This window comes from Gopherus flavomarginatus, chromosome 5 (assembly GCF_025201925.1).
Source record: "Gopherus flavomarginatus isolate rGopFla2 chromosome 5, rGopFla2.mat.asm, whole genome shotgun sequence".
Taxonomy (NCBI): Eukaryota; Metazoa; Chordata; order Testudines; family Testudinidae; genus Gopherus; species Gopherus flavomarginatus.
Window position 1 is genome coordinate 133,607,005 of NC_066621.1, and position 19,592 is coordinate 133,626,596.

A 19,592-nucleotide genomic window follows, 5' to 3' on the forward strand; every position below is an offset into this window, starting at 1 on the left:
CTGCAGGCAGCACGGAGCTCAGCAGGCATGAGGGTGAGGGTCAGCTCCAGAGCTGGGGTGGGGTTCAGCCCCAGCTGCAGGCTGCTCAGGTGGAGTTGTCGGCTCCTGAGTTCTGGGGGCATGGAGCTCGGGAGTGGAGGTCAGCCCCAGCTGTGGACGACACAGGGCTGGTGGGGGGAAGACCCCACCATGGGCAGTGCGGAGCTCGGGGGCAGGGAGGCTCAGGCTCAACCCCAGCCAGCTTCAGATGCTTTGGGGCTCAGGAGGGGGGTGAGTTCCCTAACTTGGATAGGCAGGATCATCCCCAGCTGCGAGTGGCATGGGGGCTGTGGGGAGAGACCTTGCTGTGGGCAGTGCAGAGCTCAGGGGGGCTCCACCCCGGATGCGGGTGGCAAAGGGTTGGTGGAGGCATGGGGCAGGTGGCTGGGGCGAGCCCTGCAAGTGCGGGGGCAGCTCGGGTGAGCCCCTGGCTGTCCTGTTTTTTATTTTTAAAAAATATTTCTCTGCTGGAACTGGCATGAGAACCATGTCTTTCTGTAGCTTCTTCTTTCTGCCCGCCCTCTGGTGGTGGCTTGCGTTACTGCGTCTGACCTGAGGTAGGATCTTCTGAACAGCTGATGTTGCCCCCCTCACCATTGCCTGCGATTAATGCACGTTTAAAAAGATTAACGCGTTATTTATGCTGTGTGTTAATGGCAGTTAACTGACAGCCCTAGAAATTATCTGTTTAAAATAGTTACTAACAGATTCTCTTGAAACAGGGCTGAAAATGATCTGACTAATGCTGTAAACGTGTCAAAATCATTTTCACTTACAAAAAGCATAAATGAAATTAGTTTTGCTCTGCCTACACTAAGGCCATGTCCACACTACAAACTTATGTCGACTCAAGTTATGTCTGCATATAGCCCCCCAATTAGTACATCACTTGTGCACATGCATACTTGGCTCTTTGTGTTGGCAGTGCAGGTACTCTCCAGGAATGTTTGTTTTAATGCGGAGTGTAGTGCATTATGGGTAGGTATCCCATTGTGCAACCTGCCATCATCAAGTGCACTGTCCTTTGGGAAAATTTGGCAATGCATGGTAGGGCCAAAACGAATCACCCAAGGGGTAACTGGGAGCAATGGGTCAACTTCCCAGTTTGTAGCTGTGTCCATCCCATAATGTTATCTGTATCCAATAGGTTTTTTTTACCTTTTTTCAAAATATCACAAACCTGCATGGCCCTTCTCATTGTCCACTATCTCTGACAGAAGCATAGAGCCTTTACAACTCTTCATTATCATCTTGAGCATTGCAAGCACAGGGCGCACAATCCTGGAGTGTTTGCAAAGCTTCCAGAAGAACTCAATCAGCGGGGATCATGACATTTCCTTGGGGACTGATTGCTGTGGGGCATAGTGATAATCAATTCAAGATTGTTGATGGAGTTCATGGAGCAGCTGTAGTTGGTGGAGCACTGTTTCTGGGTCTGAGAAACAAGCACTGGTTGGTGGGATGGCATCATAATGCAGATTTGGGATGAAAAGCAATGGCTGCAAAACTTTTGGATGCACGAGGCCACATTCCTAAATCTGTGTACTAAGTTCGCCCCAGCCTCTCAGCACAGGGACACGAAAATGAGAGCTGTACTGACAGTGGAGAAGCGAGTGGCACCTTTCCACAGTGTGATTGCAAAGTCAGTTTGCTAATGGTAAGTCAGGAATCAATTTGGGGTCAGGAAATCAATTGGAGAGGCCATTGGGGCAAATGTGAAGAGGCATTAATCACTTCCTATTTCGCAGGACTGTGGCTCTGAGCAATGTGCAGGACATAAGAGGATGTACAGCAGTTGGGTTCCCGAACTGCGGTTGGGCAGTAGACAGCGCACAGCCCTATTTTGGCACCAGACCACCTTGCCACTGAGTACATCAAGAGAGAGGGCTACTCTTCTATGGTTGTGCAAGCATTGCTTGATCAATGGGGATGCCTCACTGACATCAGTGTGGACTGGTCAGGGAAGGTGCATGGTGTGCTCTCATCCTCAAGAATAGGGGACTGTTCAGAAAGCTACAAGCGAAGACTTTCTTTCCCAACTGGTGGATTAGCACTGGGAATATTGAAATGCCAGTAGTGATCATGGAGACCCAGCCTATCCCTGGCTCATGAAGTAATATGCTGGCCACCTTGACAGCACCAAGAAACAGTTCAACTACTCGCTCAGTGGATGGAAAGTGACAGCTCAATGTGCTTTTGAAGGGTCGCTGGTGGCGTTTACTCACAAGATTGGATCTCCGTGAGAAAAATGTCCCAGTGATTGTAGCTGCGTGCTATGTCCTGCATAACATGTGAAGCAAAGGGGGAGAAGTCTCCATCCAGATGGCAGGCGGAGTGAAGAGGCTGCCTGCTGAATTTGAACAACCGGGTACAAGGACTATTATAAGAGCTTAGTACAGTGCTGTATGGCTCATGGAGGCTTTGAAAGACCAATTTAACAGTGAGAGAGTAGTGTGTGGTATGTTCTACCTGGCCCATGCCCTTTTGTGGCCTAGTAGGAATTGTGTGGTGATTGCTGTACATGTAAGAATGTAACATTATCAGTGCGCCTGTTCGTTTTGTTTGTGAATGACCCTCTGAGTTGTATGACACTGTGCAGATAATTGATTTCTTTCAGAACTGCTCAGCTATCAGTAGCGTATGATGTGAACTTATAAAGATTATTAATATAATTTTATTCTATAACAAAATTGATGCCAAAAAAACCCCATGCAATTTAAAAACAAATATATTAAAAACTTAATAAAGCTCAATGAATCAGCCAGATTTCTTCAAGTGATAGTCCCTATATGTATTCCAAACGTGGTTGCACATGCACCAGAGTTGGAAGGTTTTCCTTGTCAGTGTTGGTTGACCCACACATACGTCGTGCATCTCCTCATGTTCAGTCAAGGGCATAATAGGCTGTGCGAGTTGACACCTCTCTAGTTCTCTATTACTGCTGCATGGCCTGAGTCAGAAGCCCTGTTCCTTTGCGCTCTTAGGTATTACTAAGAGAGTGACTTCTTCCGTTGTGTATAGTAGTTCATAGTTCTTTGCAGTTCTTCTCATAGTTAGTAGTTGTAGCATTGGTAGTAGTTAGTGGTAAGTTAGCTAGTCATCCCCATTCAGAGACAGCCCCTTCCCTTGGGGATTATGCCCGTGTCCCAGGGTTCAAGAACTCTGTATCCTGCCTGCGCTGCTCCTCTGAGCAGCGAGCACCAGAGGAGTGTCTATTGCCTCAGCGAGACTCAGATCATGCCATGGTGTTGGATCTGAAAGTTGTTTCTGCTTCACACCTGAGAAGCTTGAGATCGCCACTGAACTTATGAAAGGGAAAGAATTCATGTCCTCTACAGCTATATATACACCAACCAAGGCTTTCATGTGTCTGTATATATGAAGCTTGTGATTGTCTTTAATGTCCCGTGGGATGGAATGGTAACAGTAGTGCTGCAAACTATAATGCCACATGGAATGTGGGGGGAAGGGGTTATTGGGATTTCCTGATATTGAGTTCTTAATGGGTTGCAGGGGGAGACAAACCTAGGACTGTTGAATCTGCAGGTTCACCAGTTTGCTGCATCTGTTTGCTGCCTGAGAAGCCCCATTGTGTCCTAGTGCATCTCCTCCTTTTCCTGCTGGGACTCCTGGACCTTTCTCCTCTCCATTTGTTCCTTCTCCAGGCTATCCTCAGTTTTCATTCTCCAGGTCCTGTGTTCATTGTCCCTTGCAGTACTGGCTTGCAGGATCTCATTAAACATGTCATCCTGAATCCTCTTTTCTCCTCCTCTTCCTTAGCTGGTTCAGGAGTTCCACAGGTGTGGAGGGGGAGACCCTGAAGGCCACAAAGACAGCAGAAGTTAAAACAAAGAGGTTCCATTGTTAGCATATTCACTACAGAAAGCAAAACTTAAGATGCTGAACTCACTCCTCTTGCTTCCCTAAAGTTTTAAGCACTAGATTTTCACTTCTGTTTGGGACTGCATGTGCACGGCACCAGTCACTGCACTAGCCATGGTGAGTATGGCTGCCAGAGGTTGGGGAAATGAGGGAATTGCTTGGTTGCATGATTCTAATAGCAGAAGGCAATGACACTGAACACTGGCACCATTTTCCACAGGTGGTGGTGATTTTAGCTGATATCTAACTCCTGAGGGTAACAAAGGCAGAGACAGCACAGTGCTGCTGGTGTCCCGAAGCTTCCCAGGTCTCTATGCTGGTAGCCTGTGTACTACAGTGGTGCCTCCTGAAGTTATTACTGAGTGCTGTATGAAAGTATTCTACCATGGAGCAAGAAATAAGGCAGCCCTCCCTCTAAACCTTTGGCAGAGGATTAAAGAATACCTCCATGGAAGTTTCATTGAGATCTCTCAGGAGCATTCAGAGGACATCCCTGTGTATATAAACTGCCCTGCATTGCATGCCCCTCCTCCAACTCTACAGATGTGTGAAAAAGCTGAGAGCAACTCTACCCCTCTTGGTTGAACCACTACTTCTTCAAGCATAAGGAAATGAATTAATAGTCAAAATACTGTGCTCTGCTACTTTGGGGGTGCCATCTATGTAATTGAAAATTTATCTGCATGCTTTTACCTAAGATTCCTTCCGTGCATTGAGCTTACTTGTGCTTGACTGGCTGGTCTGTGATGGTCTGTCAGAATCTGGCTCGCTGTACAGCTGGAGCCCCCAGTCACCTGTTCCACGTAAATCTCTTCCTGTCCACTATTGTACCTTCTCCACTGTTCACGGCAGGGACTTGTCACTCAGGCTTCTTGGAGATATCCACGGTGCTGTGGTTGGGTGGAATCTCTGCAGAGTATGGCATGCAGCTCTTTATAAAAGCAGCAGGTCTGCAGCTTGGCACCAGTTGGATTGTTTATCTCCCTGGCCACCTGGTAAGCCTGCCGCAACTCCTTCTATGCCAGCACTGCTGCTGGTCACTGTCGTACTTCTCTTGCATCCACTGAGCAATCTGCTGGTTGATGTCAACATTTCTATGGCTGTTTCGCAGCCTCTTCTCCCCACGGGCCCTGTCTACTCCAGACTGGGCCATGTCAGGAGCATGTAGCCAGCATGGTCAGCTAGGCAGCTCCACAAACAGTGGAGAGCTACTAGGTGTGCAAGTAGGGAAAGGAATGTCAAAAATTTGCTAGGATTTAAAGGGGAGGGAACTTCTGGTCTCCATGACCCCTGGGCAGTGGAATTCACAATGATGACCAGAACAGTTAGTGTGGGTCATTGTGGGACAGTTTGGGCCAACATAACAAGTGCTGGTTCGACATAACGAATGCTATGTCTACACTCGCCCTGTGTTGACCTAAATATATTGACTCTATGCCACTTGGGTAGGTGGTGTTACTGTGTTGGTGTAAGGGTCAGTACAGCGGTGGGAGACTAGTGCAGACACATGCACAACTAGGTTATAAGCTACCTTGTATCAGCCTAACTGTAGTGTAAACCAGACCTAATAGGGGAGTTACTGCTGACAAACTTTTCTACCAGTGGATTAATTTCCAAATGTAAACAAAGTTTATACATGTGAGTAGGGCCCTACCAAATTAACGGTCCATTTTGGTCAATTTCTCAGTCATAGGATTTTGAAAATTGCAAATTTAATGATTTCAGTTATTCAAATTTGAAATGTTATGGTGTAACTGTGGGGATCCTGATACAAAAAAAGGAGTTGTAGGGGGGTTGCAAAGATATTGTAGGATGGGTGGTGGTACTGCTACCCGTAATTCTGTCTGCTCTGCTGGTTGCGGCGCTGGCTTCAGAGCTGAGCAGCTGGAGAGGAAGCTGCTGGCTGGGAACACAGCTCTGAAGGCAGAGCCACTACCAGCAGCCGCGCAAAAAGATGGCATGATATGGTATGGTACAGAGCTGGGCCCTCAGTCAGCAGCCGCCACTCCCTAGCTGCCCAACTCTGAAGGCTGCAGTGCAGAAGGGTGGCATGGTATGGTATTGCCACCCTTACTTCTATGCTGCTGCTGGCAGAGCACTCCCTTCAGAGCTGGGTTCCTGGCCAATAACCGTTGCTCTCCAGCCACATAGTTCTGAAGACAGCGCAGAAGTAAAGGTAACGATACTGTGACCCCCCTCACATCCCTTTTGGGTCAGGACCCCCAATTTGAGAAATGCTGGTCTCCCCTGTGAAATCTGTATAGTATAGGGTAAAAGCACACACAAGACCTGATTTCACAGTGGGAGACCAGATTTCATGGTCTGTGATGCGTTTTTCATGGCCGTGAATTTAGTAGGGCCCTAAATATGAGCAAGAACTTTCAAAGCTGGATTCCTAACATTTTGCCCCTAAATTCATTTGAAATCAATTGGATCTGGCCTTGCTCTGAACCAGTCTTTATCAGTCTGCCGGTGTCTCTTTCTAGATTTCATACTTGACAAAGTAAAGCGACTTCTTGAAGTAATGGGGGAGTCTTCTAAGACTAGTTCAGTTTACAAATTTCCAGGCTATCCAAATGTATTACACTTTATAGTCAACCCTCAGGGATATTTCAATACCTTAAAAATCAAAGCATTATACTGTATTCAAAGAATTCTATACAGCATATTTAATAAATTTGTATTACAAATTTGGATGTGGAAACATCATTGAAAATGTGACTTATCTCGTGCATTGGTCAATTCGTATCGGTAGTGCTCTTTTAATTTGTCTTTTAGATCTGATGTCAGGTTTGGAAGAGCAGTCCTTGCATTTTTGTTGTTGTTAAATAGTTTAGACCCATATCATTTGAGGATTGTAATGACTAATCACTCTACCAAGAGTGGGAGAATATATATAAGCAATGCTTGAAAAGAGGTCACCTAGGGCATGTATACACTATACAGCCATGTCATTGCAGCACATGTAGTGAAGACATTCTATGCCAATGGGAGAGCTCTCTCATAAGCCTTAAAAAACCACCCCGATGACTGGCAAAAGATGTGCGCTTATCCCTGTGTGACTTATGTTGCTCTGGGGGTGGAATATTCATACCCCTGAGCAACATAAATTTTGCAAACATAAGTGGTAGTGTAGATGTAGCTTTACTTGTAACTGTCATTCTTTGAATAGATTGCAGATAGACCCATGACAGCTCCTTCCTTCTCTGGAATTTAAGCTCTTTAAACATTAATAGGGAAAAAAATGAGGACAGTTGGACCCAAGGTCCTTTATCTACCTTTACTTCGATGTGTGGATCCACACAAGTGCATACATTGCTCCTAACAGTTGCCCTTTGCTAGAGGATTCTGAGCTTACATGCCAAAACATGTAGTGAAAATCTCAAGTGATAATCTGTGTAGGCAAACAACAATTAAAGGCAAGTAACTTTTCTTGTTAAGTCTGAAGTCTTTTGTGTAAACAGATGAAACTTGAAACTGAAAAAGCAAGCCATAAGTGTTTCGTAGTAGCCTTATACCTTTTAAAATATGGTTAATGACACTGATTAATAGTTTGTATGAAATTGACCTTTTTGTTTTCTGTTACGATTTAGTAGGAGTTCTCAGTAGTTGGATCTCAGTTTGATTTCTTGGTACTTTAATCTTATTTCATGCCAGTTGAGCTAAAATGTAACCAACTACATTATCAAATTTTGCAGCAGTGTTACAAACCACATTATCTGAGTTTTAGATTAAGTAACTTAAATTCATTCTTCCAATATTACATGATTCTTTTAATAACACTTTTCAGGGAAGAATTTCGTACGATGTGGGTGATTGGTTTAGTGTTTAAGAAGACAGAAAATTCTGAAAATCTGAGTGTTGATCTTACATATGACATCCAGTCTTTCACTGACACAGGTAAGCTTAGCTTCTCTAAAAATCTTGAAATTAATTCATTTGTATTGAATGTATGATTATATGGCCTTTGTTTAAAAATATTCTACCATGGTCTAGGTGGAAGGATATAATATCGGTGTTCTTCTTGCTTATTTGATGTATAGAAAATTAGTGGCAAAACTTTTGTTTGAATCGCTGCAGTCTGTTAATTCTGGAGACATTTGGCAGGACAATCAACTAGACACCTTTACATTTGGGACATAACTGACCAATTTGGTCATAAGAATTTAAATTTTTCAGAAACTGTACCTCATTTAAGGCATAATTTGCAACATACTTTTGACTGAAAAAGGTAAAACTTTTATTAAATGATACCTATAAGTTTTTAAACTTTTCTTATTCAACATAGTAAATTACATGGCCTTAAGTGATAGTATAAACATTTATACTTACTTAGGTCATGTGTGTTGATTATGTTACAATCTAATGGAAAATGTATGTTTCAGTCTAAATCTTTTCTCATGTTTATATTTGTTACTGAAAACAGATTAATAGTAGAACCTAGGCAGTATACCTTGCGCATTGCTGCAGTTAATCCAATATGTCGGAGCTCATACTAACTATCAAGTTTAATTCATTCCTAGTATTGTACGATTATATTCAGAGATGTTGCATCACACAAAAATAAACAAGTCATGCTAACTTCGCAATCTATTTAAATTGCTTTTAACAAACCAAAAAGGACAACATTGGTGGAAATTTGCAACATAACATCTGGAGAGTAAAATTAAGAATATGGCAGTGTTCTGTGGAAGACTGATTAAATGTACTGACAGTGTTATTTTGAAGCAATATGACAACAATATAAGTATAGTTTCACAACTTGGGTGTGTGCGATAAAGCATTTCTTAACAAACCTCTGTCTATGGATTCCCAAGCTGAGGCTTATTTAGTGAATACTGTGAATTTAGCATACAGTAATATAGTCATAGTGAGTGTTAAATATAAAATGTGGAAAAGTATCTTAAACTGGACTAAAATAATGTAATGAAGTTGCCTTAAATGGGGGAGAGAGAGAAACCACACCCCCAACATGAAATGCAAGATTCAGCCATTTGTAAATGAACCTGGATAGTTCTCCCAGTCCAATATAAAAATGTTTAAAATCTCTAGTTTAAACATTAAATTAGTTTGATTTGAGATATTTGTGTAATGACTTGCATTCTGTCATCCCTTAATTACTCTTCTCTTTGTTTCCCTGTCCTTCTCCCTTTAAAAAAAAAAAAAGCACTTTTATTTAGATTTCATACATTTTTTTAAGGGAGTTGTTAAAAAATCTTGGTGCTTCTATGTGCAGGTAACATCTGTTCTCAATCAAAAGGAAATTGCTTTCGCTCTCGCAAAACAGTGAATATAACCTACTTGATTAAAGATAGCGAATGCTACACTTGTTTGATTTGACTAGAGAATGTAGACAGGCTGATTAGCACTCGTCCTACTTTGTGTTTTTTAATTTTCTTGCTTTACAATCTAAAATATAATCTAAAAGCTCTGCCCTCAACTGGAATGGCAAATATACTCGTTACAAATAGATCCTAAATTCTTATCTCTATGAAAAAGCATTCAAGACTTATGTTTCTGAATGGTCTCTGAATATCTATGTTGTCAAACATGGAGGTCTATATGTAGAATTTATAGACTATATTCAAACCAAAACTTTTAGTTAGAGTTTTAACAAATACCTCCAAAAATGTTCCTTTCCGAGGTACGGAGAATCTTAACCAGATGTTAATTTGGAAATGAACAGCAAAGAGATTCATCCAGCTCCCCATTGCTATATAATCTTTCAGTGCTTACTTTCAGTACTCATCCCACCTGACATACACTACTAATTTCAGCTTTGAATTTACTCCTTTCTTATTATCTGTTGGTAATATGCTATTGGGTGTATATTGATTTTATATAACTTTTTAAAATTATTGTTGATAGGAATACAGACTAAAGATACAGTCTTCAAATGTTCACTCATGTTGATTCCATTCTAGGTGCATGGGCACCCACATGCACAGTTGTCAGAGACTTTTGCCTTAACAGTATCTGTAGAGTTGGCTGTGGCACCCCTTTGAGTGCCGCACTCGTGTGTCAATATATCAGGCACCACCAGCCCTAAGCCCTCTCTCAGTTCCTTCTTACTGTGCGTGGTAGTTGCTCGGCGCACCTCTCTCCCTTGCATCGCAAGTGATCCGTGGTTTCTTTCCCTTTCGAACTTTGTGTTCCATCTGTAAATAGTTTTGTTTTATTTTAGATTAGTTAGTAAGTAGCTGTTAAGTACTGTAGTTAGTTAGGGTTCCATCAAGGACTTTGCCACAAGCAGGACATGCCCCGGTCACCGAGTTTTAAGCCCTGCACTGACTGTAGTAGGCCTATGCCTGTTAGTGACCCGCATGGTAGCTGTCTGAAGTGCCTGGGGGAATCCCACGTTAAAAGTGTCACATCTGTAAGAACTTTTGTTCCAGGACACAGAAAGAACGTGACATATGCTTGAGGGCCCTCCTCATGGAGGCTGTTCTTTGGCCAGCCTCGGAGCTGGCCAGGCCGGCTCCATCACCCAACACTTTGGCCTCAGTGCGTAGCACGCCCCCAGAACTAGACTCCACCCCACACCAATCCCCTTCACTGATGCCCAAGAAGACGACCAAGAAGTTGGACCTGACTCCGAGCAAGATGAACCAAGGGGCATTGTGCAAAGGACCCTGTCAGGACCACCTACCCACACCAGAGCTGAAAGGGGGCACTTCCCCAAAGGGATCTCCTACACCCCTAAGGGATGTGCCACCGACTTCGGAGAGTGGTAGGGAATCCGGACTGATGTCAGAGTCAACGCCTTCCCAGTGCCCAGAGAGCAAAGGAGTCTCCCACCGCAGCCAGCACCGCGTCAGCAATGGAACCAGCAAAGGCTCCCTACAAGGGCAAGCCAGCCGTGAAAGCCTCCCAGAATGCGAGTGAGCACTGCTGGTCTCCAGAGCCGAGGCAGTGCCCTTTGTCACCACATCCGTAGTCTCTTCATTAGCCCAGGTCACCGGTTTGCTGCCACAGATTGCCTAGACTGCGCTCCTGATTTCTGCCCTCGTGTCAAGTCTCACCCAGAGGGAAGCGCTGGTCGCCATATAGTCAGCAGCAGTCATCTTTGTGCCAACCCTCTCCACACCAACAATTACTGTCACTGAGACCTCGGGGATGCTCCTCAACAGAGTGCTGCTCCCCCTACTCAACAGCCGTGGTCACCAGAGGAGGATTCCTCTGGCACGGAGAAGGAGTCCAGCTCCTCACCCAAACAGCACTGTCGTGACTGGGCTCTTGAGGTTGCATCCACCTCAGTGATGCCATCCTGGCAGCAGGACCAGTGTCCAGCTCAATGGTCTTACTGGAATGCCTGGGGCATGCCGTTAAGCCGATGCCCCCATCTTGCCAATCATCGGTTGCCACATCGGACAAACTCCAATCGACACCAGTGGCAATGGGCTTGGTGCATGAAGTGCTAGTGGACGCAGAGGTGGAGGGACAGGTGCCCACCCCGAGACACCCTTCCCCTGCATGGGGTGATGCCTGAGGCCCTCCCCCAGTGGTTAGTCCTTGTCCTCCTCTCCAGACGAAGCAATGGAGGGGCCCTCCCCTGTTAGCCCACTAGATGACATTAAGGAGCACCAAGCCCTACTCCAAAGGGTAGCCACTAACTTTGACCTAGAGGCAGAAGAGATGCCGGAGCAATCAGACACTTTGTTCAATGTGATCTCCACATCCACCCCCACACTTGTCACTCTGCCAGTGCATGAAGGGGTCCTAAATATTGCCAAAGTCCTCTGGCAGACCCTGTCCTGAATCCCACCCACTTCCAAAAGAACTGAGAAAAAATATTTTGCCTCTGCCAAGGGGTTCAAATACTTATAGGTCCTATCAAATTCACGGCCATGAAAAATGCTTCACAGACTGTGAAATCTGGTCCTGTGTTTTACCCTATACTATACAGATTTCACGGGGGAGACCAGTGTTTCTCAAATTGGGGGTCCTGACCCAAAAGGGAGTTGCACGGGGATTGCAGGGTTATTTTAGGAGAAGTCACAGTGTTGCCACCCTTACTTCTCTGCTGCCTTCAGAGCTGGGCGGCTGGAAAGTGGCGGATGTTGGCCAGGTGCCCAGCTCTGAAGGCAGTGCCGCGGCAGCACAGACATAAGGGATGTGGCCAGTTCGGTGACCAGGATGGTCGCCTTGGCAGTGGACATGCGGAGGTGCAGTTTCTGGCTTCAGACCGCAGGCTTGTCCCAGGAGATGTAGTCCTTGATACAAGATCTCCTGGTTGATGAAGTTGGGCTGTTTGCAGAACAAATAGGGTGCAAGGCTGCACAGTCTGAAGGACACTTGGACCACCCTCCACTCTCGGGTTGCATATGTCTCAGTTGGTGAGGAAGTATCAGAGGGGTAGCTCCAATATGTCTGTTAGTCTATAAGGTGCCACAGGACGCTTGGTGAGGAAGCAATTCTGGCTTCCCCCGCCACCAAGGCCTTGGCAGTCTCAGCAAGTATCTACCATGGGAAAGGACACTGGTTTTAGTTGCCTCCGCCCTTCCTCCCCCCAGTCGCCTGCGCAGCCTGGCCTAGCGAGACACCAGGGGGAGTAGAAGCATGAGAGCAACACCCTGCTCACCTCCCCGGATCTGCCCCATCTTTTTCTCAACTATCTCCATCCCTACCATTCAGCCTGGTCAAGAGTCACCTTGGACTGTTGAGTGCTAGAGATTGTCGCTGGGCTACACCCTCCAGTTTTCAGCCACCCTCCTTCCCATTCCCCCTCTTCCCCATCCCTCTTCAGGAACCCTTCTCATGAGCAACTCCTCATTCAAAGGTAGACAACCTCCTACAACTGGGGTCAATAGAGGAGGTCCCTCAGGAAATGAGGGGGAAAGGTTTCTACTCCAGCTGTTTTCTGATCCCAAAAGCAAAAGGGGGCTTAAGACCCATTCTGGACCTGGCCTCCAACATCCCCTCCTTGGATCCGAGAGACTGGTACGCTGCTCTCTACTTGAAAGACACTTATTTCCATATCTCTATTCTCCAAGGACACAGACAGTTCTTCCATTTTATGGTGGCCAGCGCCATTTCCAGTTCACAGCACTTCCCTTTGGCCTGTCCTCTGTCCAGCAGGTATTTACAAAATGTATGACCCTAGTAGCTTCTTACCTGATGCATCGGGGAGTCCAGGTTTATCCTTATCTCGACGTCTGAGTCATCAAGGGCAGATCGCAGGATCAAGTGCAGAGCAGCCTAGATCTGGTGTGTTCTACCTGCTGCTACCTAGGCCTGTTAGTGAACAAAAAGAAATCGAGCCTCATGGCAGTGTGACTGATAGAGTTCATCAGAGCGGTCCTTGATTCCACGCAGGTCAGGGCATTCCTTCTGGAGGCCCATTTCCGAGCCATGTCAGACGTAACTTCCCATGTAAGAGGCCACCTGCTCACCACCACCTGCACTTGCCGAAGTTTGCTAGGCCACATGGCTGCCTGTACTTAAGTGGCCCATCACGCCCAACTCCTACTATACTGGATCCCTAAGCTGTTAATTACTATGGCTTCTAATATTTTTTTTCTGAAGCTGTAGACTCCTTGTCAAAGTCTAATTTGGGAGGGCTTTTAGCTGGACAATAATGTAATATACTCTCAAGCTTAACTCTTTTTTAGAGTACTTTTTCTTTTGTGGTGTTTCCTTTGTCTTTTCAAGGAGCACCAGAAGTTTAAATTTTCATTAAGGTCTGCAAAAGGGGAACCCTCTTGAATACACCAGGCCAAACTTACCAACCCTCTGAGCCACATACAATAATCTTCAGAAGTTCAAGAGTCAGGCGTGCTTGTCAGGGTCCAGAGCTTCAGCCCTGCAGAGCTTGCGCTCTGCAGCGGGATGGTGGCGCTAGAGAATTCTGCCTCATGGGAGGCACTTGCTGGGCCTTCAGCCCTGAGACCCCCTCCTCCCCATTGGGCAGAAGCCCCTAGCCTCACCTTCCCTCCGCAGGGTAGAAGCCACGAGCTTCCAAAGAATAAGGTGTGGGGGCATGATGGGCTCTGTGAGCTGCACTTGAACTGTAAAAGAGCTGCATTGGCTACCCTTGCAAACACACAGTGAGGCTCACTGAAGCAGGGAGCCACTCCTGCAGACTTAAATAAGCCTATGGGAGGATGGGAATTGAATTTGTTTGGGGTGGAAGACGTAGTTTTATATCCAGCTGTAAAATTTTAAGCACTTGAATTTTTTCAAACACTTAAATTTCTATTATAGAAAAGACTCTCCTAGTATACTATCCATAACTTTTGCCTCTTCTCCCATTGTCAGACTAGAGAGAATGGCTCCATGGTCTCCTATGCCATGAACTCCCGCTTCTTGACTTTTTTCTCTCTCCCAGTTTCCTACCAGTGCTCCCATTCATCAGTTCATCTCCTTTGCCAACACTCCCCGTGCATCCTCCATAATAAAACCCAAACCCCTCTACCTTACGCCAGCTGTGTGGTGCTGCTAATAGGATTTTTTTAGAAATATTGCTGTTTGCAGATATTTATACGTTTTTAAACATCGCTCTATATGTTTGTATAAACTTTTATCAACCATTAGCTTGCTGAGTACCTTTCCCACACATGAAGAGCTCTGTGTGGCTTGAAAGCTTGTCTCTTTCCCCAGTAAAAGTTGGTCCAATAAAAGATATTGCTTCACCCACCGTATCTTTCTAATATCCTGTGGCCAATGTGGGCACAACAAAACTGCAGACAACAATGGAGGATATCATATTTTGCCATCTGAAATGGCAACTCCACAGCATGAAGAAAAAGGAGGAAAAACTTACCAGCAAAATCTACTTCCTGAGCAAATGCAAGAAATAAAACATCCCCAGAAGATTCACCCTCTATAACAGGGGTAGGCAACCTATGGCACAGGTGCTGAAGGCAGCACGTGAGCTGATTTTCAGTGGCACTTACATTGCCTGGGTCATGGCCACCAGTCTGGGGGGGATCTGCATTTTAATTTAATTTTAAATGAAGCTTCTTAAAGATTTTAAAAGCCTTATTTACTTTACATACAACAATAGTTTAGTTATATATTATAGACTTATAGAAAGCTACCTTCTAAAAACGTTAAGATGTATTAATGGCATGCGAAACCTTAAATTAGAGTGAATAAATGAAGATTTGGCACACCACCTCTGAAAGGTTGGTGATCCCTGCTCTATAACTTTCTGACCACTGCATACATCTCCATACATACCAAACAGCTCTGAAGGAGGACTTCAGAAAAACCAAGGAACTATTTTCTGTACCTCAAAGTTCTCAAAACGGGAGCCACCTCAGACAAAAAGTCGTCATAAAGTCCCACGCACTGGAAGGAAAAAATCAGGAAACCTACCTGGAGATCATTCAAGAAACCCAAAACAACTATTTTTAAAAACAAACAAAACAAAAAAAATCTGATGACAGCCATTCAACCCAGAATCAAAAAGTGGAACTAACTACAATCCCCAGAACACCATCCCCAGGAGAAACTATGACACAAAGACCTTACCACATGGACACTACGCATACCCCAGCATCATCAATTTGTCAAGACTACTCCTAACCGGAGCTGAATTATCTGTACTGTCCCAGGGATTGAACTGCTGCACAGAACCTGATACCATACTAACAGGTGGAGAACTAGAAGATTATTGTACCAACTCTGCTTTGAAGAATTCTTTCACAACAATGTATTTGTCAACCACAACTGCTACGTCCCCACCGACAATCATAAGAAAAAAGAATCATCTTCCTGGACAACCCACAGTGGAAAAAGCCACACATTTGATCATTACATTGATTACTTCAGGGGAAAAAATGAACAGTGAAATCCTTAACAAATATCACATCCAGCACAGTTGCTCCACTGCTGAGAGGAGTCCCTAAAATCAACCACCAGCTAGTGATCAAACCAGCAGACAAAGGGGTGCCATCATAGTTCTCAAATGTGAGTTTACATTAATGAGGGCAAACACCACCACTCCAATACTACCTGCTATAAACTACCCAAAGACTCCTCACACCACAATTCACCCAGGAATTTAAGGATATGATCAAATCCTTCCCCAGACGAGGACATCATTACTGAGCCTAATGTTAAGATTGTGTGATATTTTGTTATAAACCACTGTCTTTGGTTGCTTAAGCTTTGCCACACAATCATTTTCGCTGGAACTTTCTATGCTTGTTGTCTGCCTCTTTGCTTAAACTAGCTTCCAGCTATTTCCAGGAATGGAGTTAGAGGGAAATGGGTACGTTTTGCAGTGTTCAGTGTATATATAAAATATTATTTGAAGAGCTCAGGATTTGGAATTGAAATTTGTGAGGGACATAGTCGTGGTGTCGGGAGGTCCTTTTTGCTTTTCTTATGAAAATATACCTACATATGTCCAAGTTATAAGCCACTAAAAATTGCTATTTGCATATGCTCAGAGCATGTTAGGGACTTCTGCTGAACCTCTGAAGATTCCATCTGCACTGAGCATCCTCCACCCCAGTGAATTTCCCTAGTGCCAGCCTCATTATGCATGTTCCTAAGCACAGCTAGAGATCCTTATGGACATGATGATGAAGCAATAGTAGCAGCAATTGCAGCAGTCACACCTTTACCTAGGTGAATGATTATTTTAACATGTGCCTTCTCTTAGGCTAAAGAAGAGCTCAGTTTCCTCTCCTGTACTAAAAGCAGAGAAAGAGCTCCTCCTCCTCCTCCCAGGTTTGGGAGAGCAGTACGCCTTTGCAGCTCCCTCCCCTCCTTAACTGCTCCCACTTGTGTTTTATCTGCTTTGATCACTTAGGAACTTAAGAACAGCCATACTGGGTCAGACCAAAGGTCCATCTAGCCCAGTGTCCTATCTTCTGACAGTGGCCAATGCCAGGTGCCCCAGAGGGAATGAACTGAACAAGTAATCATCAGGTGATCCGTCCCCTGTCACCCATTCCCAGCTTCTGGCAAATAGAGGCTAGAGACACCATCCCTGCCCATACGGGCTAATAGCCATTGATGGACCTATCCTTCATGAACTTACCTAGTCCCAGTCTCTCTTCCATGGACTGGTGTTAGTAATTCAGTGCACTTCTCAGCACTTGTTATGCAAGATGTAATAACCTTATTCTAGAGGGAGGAAAATGTCATTCCTTCCAATTGATGAGGTAACAGCAGGGTTGCAAAAGTTCACTTCTAGTAAAACAATAAGACTCCAGAAGCCAGATTCTGTACTACACCTCACAGGAAGAGCGCCGGAGGAAGCAAATGGCTGTAGGCAAACTTTGTGTCTCCTAGAATCTGGGCTGCTTCAGGGACCAGTGCAGCCCTGGAATGAGATAGGGTGCATATATTAGAGCCATTCTTACACAACAGCATATGGGCTTCTCCCTAGCCAAGAATTAATGGAGCACTATAGCCATCCTCTTCAGTATGCAACTTTAATTCAGCCCCTTTATAAATATCCATTTTAATACTGTGACCATGTAATTAAAGTACTTGTTCTACAGGACCCTTCCCTTATTGAATGCATAGGATGGACAGTCAGTAAGGTAGATGATTGGAAGAGTAGAGAGAGGATCTCATGTTTAAGATCCTGATTTGGATACACTTCAGAAAATACACTGAGTGGCAAGTGTGGGGGATACCCGGGCCTGCCCACTACTCAAGGTCCTAGGCCAAGAATCTTGTAGGGGGCAACCATGTACCGCATCCCCCTCCAACTCTTCTGTACATTTCCCTGTACCACTTTCCCATAGTTCCAGCACATTCTTCACCCTTGCCTCAGGATCTCAGCATGCCAGTCCTAGCAGCCCACCAGGAGCTTCCTCTGGCTTCCCTGTTCCTGTCCAGCACTGCTCTGTCCAGGGTGCTAGCTTCCTTCTACCTGCAAGGCACTCAGTCTCTCCCTCCTTGAGTTCCAGGGAGTAACTGACCCTGCTCTGGCCTGCTGCTTGTTTTATATGAGCCTGCTGGGCCTCGATTTGGCAGCTTCTCCCAGTCTCTCTTTTATTGTCTGTTTCCTGCACAGTCTCTGTAGGGCTTTATTAATCCCTTCCGTACCAGTGTAAGGTGGCCACCCCTTCACAGACTTCTTCCTCAGGAATGAATCCATCTGTCAGGTTTGCTCTCTCTATCTAGGGGTTAGGGAAGTTGAGGTGCACTGATGAGATGGAACAAGATGAGAGCTCTAGGATGCACTCAGCTGGGATGAGACTTTGCGGGGAAAAAATGTCTAGACTCTTTTGAGATATTTTTAAAAAGTGGGTGTCTTATTTCATCCTTTCATTATTTTGTCCATCAATTAGGCCTACTATCTGCTTTAACAATTTTGGTCCATTAATTTGAGGACCGATATCTCTTGTTGATTAAGTTCAGCCTCAGCACAGTCCTTGAATCATGTCAGTAGACCTCTTTTTGTTTGGACTAATTCAGTCTGTTTTCTTGCACTTGTTCATAGCATTCATTATTGAAAACAGCTTGACCTATTTTCCATAGTTAATTCCCAAGCAGGCAAAAATTTGTTATTGTGACATCTTATGAACTTTCACATACTTTTTACAGTTGAACTTACAATTAAGGTGAATTTTTAGGCCCAATAATCACAGCAGCACCTAATGGCCCTGCTCATGTGTCAAGGCCATCAGTGTCAGGCACTGATACAAACACAATAACAACATGAAGAGCAAAATATATGTCTTAACTTTAATTTATATCAAGTTTGATGAGAAACCTTTTGACTCTACTTGGTTCCATCTCTGAATTTATTCTTCCATAAATATAATAAGGGGCTCATATACTTGTAAAATACTTTTTCAGTCCCATATTTCAGAGAGGAAATTTACATTTTAATGGATTTTCCTTTTTTTTTAAAAATAAGCAAACTCAGATACTTTACTTTCTTATCAGATGTGATGCAACTGTCAGTGCAGGAGGAAGGGCTGTTCGTTTTTTCTCAAGACTGAGGAAATATTAGCCTTCTTGTTGAGTGATACTCTGGAATACCAATCCTTTCTTCCAGGGCAAGTAACTGCATTTTCCACAATGTTTCAATATGTCGTCTTATTCTTCTTACTGTGTAGTTTATAGGCAAGCAATAAACAGCAAGATGTTTGAGATGGATATGAAAATTGCTGCAATGCATGTAAAACGAAAGCAACTTCATCAACTACTACCTAATCATGTGCTTCAGAAAAAGAAAAAGGTAAATGTACAAATTACTGACAAACATAACTAATGTTATAATATAATTAATTGCATTATAATTTCGTGATTCCCAAAGGTCTTTGGTGTGCTAACAAAATAACTAAAACCCACTTTAAAAGGGCAGTTTTACTTGTATCACCTACACAAACTTTCTAGCCTATCTGGTACAACGGTGCTGATATCCTGATTTGCATTGATAGTTCCCAGTTACATTAATACTGTATTATTTGTACATGTTTCATGCATGCCTTTCTTCCTACCTCCTGAAAATATCTGCTTCTGATTTCATGTCTTCTCCTTAAAATCATGCAAGTATGACATGATGATTTTTGTTGGAAATACTAAACAGATTTTTAAGTTTGATTAATTTAGAGCAGTGTTTCTCAAACTTAGGATACCACTTGTGTAGGGACAGCCCCTGGGGGCCCGGGCCGGTTTGTTTACCTGCCACGTCCGCAGGTCCGGCCGATCACGGCTCCCACTGGCCGCGGATCACTGCTCCAGGCCAACGGGAG

The 19,592-nt window shown here is 44.4% G+C and overlaps 1 protein-coding gene and 1 long non-coding RNA gene across 7 annotated transcripts in view; one reads left to right on the plus strand and one right to left on the minus strand.

Annotated features, from left to right (window-relative positions):
• The window catches only part of PAPOLA (poly(A) polymerase alpha), a 104,721-nt gene that overhangs the window by 62,252 nt on the left and 22,877 nt on the right, over positions 1-19,592 (plus strand). For all 3 annotated transcript variants that reach the window (XR_007774592.1, XM_050954468.1, XM_050954467.1), the window contains exons 15-16: positions 7,712-7,821; positions 18,954-19,075. Coding sequence is in view for 2 of the 3 variants with exons in the window: in XM_050954468.1 (XP_050810425.1) it covers positions 7,712-7,821; positions 18,954-19,075 (232 nt within the window). In the remaining variant the exon portion in view is untranslated. The remainder of the gene's footprint in view (positions 1-7,711; positions 7,822-18,953; positions 19,076-19,592) is intronic.
• Positions 2,698-19,592, minus strand: part of LOC127051772 (uncharacterized) — a 42,251-nt gene continuing 25,356 nt past the window's right edge. Inside the window, exons 2-7 of one of the 4 annotated variants that reach the window (XR_007774597.1) lie at positions 15,103-15,213; positions 14,467-14,600; positions 13,036-13,155; positions 10,571-12,381; positions 4,644-10,079; positions 2,698-3,856 (exon numbers count right to left, since the gene is read on the minus strand). This is a non-coding gene — a long non-coding RNA (uncharacterized LOC127051772). Of the gene's footprint in view, positions 3,857-4,643; positions 12,382-13,035; positions 13,156-14,466; positions 14,601-15,102; positions 15,214-19,592 lie in introns of all 4 variants that reach the window. The other 3 variants (XR_007774594.1, XR_007774595.1, XR_007774596.1) reach the window with 3 other exon arrangements.